The following is a 6,644-nucleotide window of genomic DNA, read 5'->3' as shown; positions in this document are numbered from 1 at the left end:
ACCCTTCTTTATATAAACTTTATGGGATCTACATGCTGGAACACTCAGTTGTAGGGTTCTGCACTGACAATTCAGGGGTTCTACATATAGAAACACACATTTCTAGGGTTCTGTATAAACACTTCATTGGTTCTATGTATAGAAATATTTAGTTCTGGGGTTCTACATACAGACACTGAGTTGTAGGGTTCTGTATATAAACTTTATGGGTTTTACATTCAGAAACATTCAATGCTTGTGTTCTGCAGAGACAGTTCAGGTGTTCTACTTACAGAAACACTCAGTTGTAGGGTTCTGTAAAGACACTTTATGGGTTTTATATATTGAAATATTCAGTTCTAGCGTTCTACATACAGACATGGAGTTGTAGAGTTCTGTAAAGACACTTTACGGGTTCTACATGCAGAAACACGCACTTGTAGGGTTCTGTATAAACACTTCATGAGTTCTATGTATAGAAATATTTGGTTCTATGGTTCTATATAAAGACACTGAGTTGTAGGGTTCTGCACAGAGGCTTTATGGGTTTTATATTCAGAAACATTCAGTTGTAGGGTTCTGTAAAGAAACTTTATGGGTTCCACATGCAGAAACACTAATTTGTAGGGTTCTGTAAAGACACTTAATGGGTTCTACATATAGAAATATTCAGTTCTAGGGTTCTACATACAGAAACACTCAGTTGTAGGGTTCTGCAGAGACACTTCAAGGGTTCTAGATGCAGAAACACTCAGTAGATTCTAAATTCTTGGTGAGTCTAAGTGAATTCTAAGTGGTCAAGCTGAATAAATGAATACAATTCTAGCATCTCCATGTGTTCTACAGCTTTGACGTTCTAAAGAACTATTAAACCAGGGGTGTCCAATCTTATCCAGGAAGGGCCGGTGTGGGTGCAGGTTTTCATTCCAACCAAGCAGAAGCTACACCTGATTCCAACTGGCTAATCAACTGATCTTGGCTTTCGTGGACTCAGGTGTAACTGCTTGGTTGGAGTGAAAACCTGCACCCACACCGGCCCTTTGCGGATAAGATTGGACACCCCTGTATTAAACATTCCTCTTAGGACTTTTAAATGAAGAGTCTTGGTGTAGAACCCCTTCAGGACCTGCTGAGTCCCCGGTAAGGAGTGTAAGGTGATGATATTACACGCTGTGATAAAGTTTATGATGAAGCATAGGAATGAAAACAGTCAGTACCCAAACGTTCCTAAGTTTAGAAAGAACTCCATGAAACCCAGAGATGTTCCACAAACATTATATTGATGATTTATAATCCATGCGACAGCCATCGATCAAATATATTACATACCAAGAGTGAAGTGAGACGCAGGATATGAGATCTGAAGTAATGAAGCAACTCCAGGAAAAAAAAAAAAGAAAAAAAGAACCGAGTCAAACTGAAAACAAAGTCATTAAGAACGGTGAGATAAAGAGATGGAGATAAAAAGATAAAGAGATTTTAGATTTTAGAACCGTGTGTCTGACGAGTGAACCAGTGAAGACCCGAGGGCAGGAGAACATAAATATATAATCGTGACACCACCCACTACAAACAAATCTACTGTTCCCTCAGCTGTGGCAGGGGTTCTGCAGAGAACCTCATGGCTTGCAGATTCACAAATGCTCAGCTGTATTGTTCTCCACAGAACATTTAGGAGTTCTAGCTGTAGGGTTCTGTACAGATGTTTTAGGGGTTCGAGGTTTAAAAGCAGTTACATTTAGCGGTTCTAGATTTAGAAATATACAGAACCTTCAAGAAGTCCAGATTAATAAACCATCAGTTGTTGGCTTCCACATAGAACTTTTAAGGATTCAAGACTCAGAAATGCTCAGTTGTTAAGTTCCACATAGAACCTTTTACTAGGGTTCTGCATGGAACCTTTAAGACTTCTGCATTTAGAACTGCTTATTTTTAGGTTTGTACATAGAACCTTCAGGGGATCTGGAGTCTGAGTGATGATGTAACAGGTCTCAGGTCAGGGGTAATATGACGTACTGTTACATTATTAATAAACTTTATTAATAAACCTTATTAAGGAAATGCCCGGTGATGACGTAGAACTAGAGACAATTTTATATTTGAAATAAAAATGGTTCCAGTTTCCAGCAGATCTACAGCAGAGTAGTGACCCAGAATTACAGTACACGTGCTCTGTCCAAAAAGGTCAGTGTGCCGCAGAGTCCTGGAGTTCAGGCAGCTGCCTCAACCGGTTCTTGTGCTCGGATGTGGACACTGGGCAAGCAGAACCACGTGGGAGGAAGGTCTCGGCTCGTGTTGTCGTCCTGGAACTTAATGTTCAGGTAGAAATCCCCGGTGTAGAGGAACAGCAACGCACCAGCACAGGTCGAGTTCCCCGCTGGATTCACCTGAAGAACAGAGGAACACAGAGTGAATAACATCAAGTCTTAAAGTGTCAAGTGGCCTCTGTACCTGTCAGTCGCAGTAAAGGAGGCGTGGTTTCTAAATTTTTCTTACTGAAGAAGGTGTGGCCTTTGTACCTGTCAGTCTCAGTGAAGGAAGTGTGACCTCTATACCTGTCAGTCACAGTGAAAGAGGCGTGGCCTCTGTACCAGTCAGTCACAGTGAAAGAGGCGTGGCCTCTGTACCTGTCAGTCTCAGTGAAGGAGGTGTGGTTTCTAAATCTTTCTGACTGAAGGAGGCGTGGCTTCTGTACCTGTCAGTCTCAGTGAAGGAGGTGTGGTTTCTAACTCTTTCTTACTGAAGAAGGCGTGGCCTCTCCTGTCAGTCTAAGTGAAAGAGGTGTAGCCTCTGTACCTGTTGGTCTCAGTGATGGAGGTGTGGTTTCTAACGCTTTCTTACTGAAGAAGGCGTGGCCTCTCCTGTCAGTCTAAGTGAAAGAGGTGTAGCCTCTGTACCTGTTGGTCTCAGTGATGGAGGTGTGGTTTCTAACTCTTTCTTACTGAAGAAGGTGTAGCCTCTGTACCTGTCAGTCTCAGTAAAGGAGGCGTGAGTTCTAAATCTTTCTTACTAAAGGAGGCGTGGCCTCTGTTTCCATCGGTCCCTTAACAGAAATGTCTTTCATATGTGACAAAGCAGTTGTTTTTTTCTTTTTGAGTATAAATGCTCTTCCTGTTTGTGGCGTTTTTGTTGTTACACAAACTGTGAACTGTTTTAAATGCACCAAAGGTGCTGCATAAATAAAATTATAATTATAATTAAACACAACACTCACAATCACAGCGTTAACAGCACAGAGCACAGGCCAGTTGCCAAATATCACATTCTCCTGCCAGAAGGCTGGTGCATGCTTATTTAATTCTGCTGCATGAATACAAACTCTAATGAGACACACCCGCCCCGGCTCATTGCACACAGATAAGGGCGATAATCGGAGGCCGTAATCTGGAAGCGGGTGTGTGAGAGCGCTTGGCTGGATTCAGCGCTTGGTCACACATCAGATGGAGAGTTGGAGCACGGTGCGGTTTAATGTTCTCCTGGCACTGGCCTCATTCAGGTCATTAAAGGTTTAATGATAATGATAAGCTGATGATGCAGTAGCTGTACTTCAGCGCTTTGAAGTTCTTGGCTAAGTTTCAATCACAGGTTTATTAGATTCCTATGTTAACATTCTTGTTTGGACCTAGAATTTTTAAATCAGATGCAGTCTGTAATACAACAGGTCACTCAGCGTTACTATATACACCGATCAGGCATAACATTATGACCACCTGCCTAATATTGTGTTGGTCCTCCATTTGTTGCCAAAACAGCCATGACCTATCCATGCATGGACTCCACTAGATCCCTGAAGGTGTGCTGTGGGATCTGGCACCAAGATGTTAACAACAGATCCTTTAAGTCCTGTAAGTTGTGAGGTGGCCTAGCAACTTAAAGTACTTAAAGTATAATTACAGGACATAAAGGACTTAAAGGATACTTTTGATAGTTACTGACCACTGCAGACCGGGAACACCCCACAAGAGCTGCAGTTTTGGAGATGCTCTGATCCAGTGGTCTATCCATCACAATTTGGCCCTTCTTCAAACTCTTGTCCATTTTTCCTGCTTCTAACACATCAACTTTGAGGACAAAATGTTGACTTCCTGTCTAATATATCCCACCCACTAACAAGTGCCATGATGAGGAGATACTCAGTCTTATTCACTTCACCTGTCACTGGTCAGAGTGTTACGCCTGAACGGTGTACAGCAGTGAAATATTTTGAGATATCACATCTAGCATATGACAAACTAGCTTAGTGACTGTTTTTCACACTGCTGGGAATTTGTTTCCTTCTGAGAAATGCTCAGCTGTAGAGTTCCACATAGAACCTTTGACTGCTCTAAGATTTAATCAGCTATAGAGTTCTGCATGGAAACTTCAGGGCTTCTGCATCTCTAAACACTGAAGCGCATTAAGCTTTAGAGGATCTAGAGTCTGAGTGATGACCCAGGCCTGTGGCAGTGGGAGGGGCTTTATCCCACAGCGCTGCTGAATTCTGGATTGTGATTGGTCAGATGATGTTGATTAATTTTCTAGAACAGCAGGTCAGACAGCAGTGCAGCTACAAATCCCAGGATTATAGACAATAATACATTACTGTATAGTGCTAATGTGTGGTGTTTCATCTGTGTGTGTGTGTTTGTGTACCGAATCGATGTAGAAGGAGTTAGAGCCGATGAAGGTGACAACTTCCTGTAGCTCGTAGTTCTGCACGCCGTTCTGATAGTCCTGAAACGGCACCACGGTGAGAGAGAACGGACCCACGGAGCTCTTACTGCGATTGGTCAGCTTCACTTCCAGCGGCACGGCGTCGCCCACCTTACACTCAGCTACCGTGTCACAGTCACATGCTTTACCGTTCACTTCTACATCTGTGCAGAGAGAGAGAGAGAGAGAGAGAGAGAGAGATAGTGAAATGAAGATGACAAAAAGATGTGATTAAGATTAGCCAGGGTGTTCACCTTCACTTACACACACACACAGAGATATGACATCATTGGTTTCAAGCAATGCTGAGGGTGTTAATGAAAGACACATACACACACGCACGCACGCACGCACACACACACACACACACACACACACACACACACACACACACACACAGAGTCTGTGTTCATAGTGAGCTCATGTCTCTCTGTTACACTGAATCCTGCAGGCTGATCTGTCACACGAGTCCTATCTCCAGAGTGGTGCCTGCTGGGAAATCAAGTCCCTCAGGGCCTGCGGCAATGACATAGAAATGACAGCCTGCCCCAGCAGACTACAACTCACTGCAGGGCAACTTACACATACACACACACACACACAATTCTCTTTCACAGTCCTCTCTTGCACAGGGGAAGCGTTTTTGTCTTCTTCTCCTGAATATCTACCATTAACTCCGCACCTCAACTGTCAGTCTAAATGGATGCAAGTTCCGAAAGGTCAGTGGTCAGTCTACACATCAAGCAGTCATGACCATGGTCCTTGTAGATAATGTCCTAGTATTAATAACCCCAATAACACACCCCAACATACCGGTGACTCAGTCCAGACGATAATATAAACCACAGCCTTCCACTGGGATGGAACGTCAGTCTAAACTGCACACAACACGTACTCTAGTGTCCATTTACAATCCAACACACACACACACACACACACACCTGGTACAGCCCGTTCAGATGAGACACTGTGCCATGTGGTTATATTTAGGTTTTCTGTTGCTAAGAGATGTAGCTAATAAGAACTACAACGAGCAGGCGAGACAGGAAGTGATCCGTTTCTACAGACAGAAAAGCGCTGAACAATCTGAAATAGAAAAAAAAACACACCTTTTAAATCTACACAGTTAGGACAGGAAGCAGGGTTTTTTTTCAGGAAGTTGCCTCCATCAGTAAAACCATCCAGGAAGTTGTCTTTTAGGGGAAATGGGAGTCAGGAAGTCAACTAAATATAAAAGGTAATGCTAAATCAAATTGTAATGCTGATTCTAATAAAAAATGTGAGACAGGAGCATCAACCGGGAAGTTACTACTAACAGTAACGCCAACCGGGAAGTTACTACTAACAGTAACGCCAACCGGGAAGTTACTACTAACAGTAACGCCAACCGGGAAGTTACTACTAACAGTAACGCCAACGCCAACTGGAATCGTAACAACAGGAAGTGGATTCAAACAGCCAAGACGCTGATGCCTGTGCTGTGTGTGTAATATCTGTAGACACACAGCTGTACTTCATAAAGAAATCAACTGAACATCATCTGTCTCTATTGTTTAAACAAATCCTGCGTATTTCTTCATTTATTCTGTAAAAATAGACAGTCCCTGCAGCACTTCTAATAATACACCCGTGTGCTTTTCCTCTTCTGTGCACATGCTGGGGAAATTCACCTGGCTGTGACACGCCCATCTGTCCGTGCAGATATTCCGAGCGTCTGTTCCTGATCTGGTTAATGAGGGGTATTGTGCAGAGTGGATTCAGAGGGAAGCTACTTGGAAGAGGCTGCAGGAAAGCTAATGGGGAACGACAGTGGAGCTAAACACTCTGTGAGCACAGAATGGCCTCTGGATACGTTACAGTGTGCTGGCTGTGGAAAATGTGTGTGTGTGTGTGTGTGTGTGTGTTACTCATCGGATGATGTATTAGGCAGCCTTTTGAGGGGTGGCGCACACACACACACACACACACGTGCA

General features: G+C 43.3%; 1 protein-coding gene across 2 annotated transcripts in view; it reads right to left on the bottom strand.

The window, feature by feature from the left end:
* Nucleotides 1-1,947: 1,947 nt before the first annotated feature.
* trappc9 (trafficking protein particle complex subunit 9) overlaps nt 1,948-6,644 on the bottom strand; it is a 188,520-nt gene continuing 183,823 nt past the window's right edge. For both annotated transcript variants that reach the window (XM_058407954.1, XM_058407955.1), the window contains 2 exons: nt 4,612-4,835; nt 1,948-2,366 (listed from right to left, as the gene is read on the bottom strand). In XM_058407954.1, the coding sequence (XP_058263937.1) occupies nt 2,190-2,366; nt 4,612-4,835 (401 nt within the window). In that variant the 3' untranslated portion in view covers nt 1,948-2,189. The remainder of the gene's footprint in view (nt 2,367-4,611; nt 4,836-6,644) is intronic.

This window comes from Hemibagrus wyckioides, linkage group LG14, assembly GCF_019097595.1.
Source record: "Hemibagrus wyckioides isolate EC202008001 linkage group LG14, SWU_Hwy_1.0, whole genome shotgun sequence".
Taxonomy (NCBI): Eukaryota; Metazoa; Chordata; class Actinopteri; order Siluriformes; family Bagridae; genus Hemibagrus; species Hemibagrus wyckioides.
This window is presented reverse-complemented; position numbering and strand designations above follow the sequence as displayed.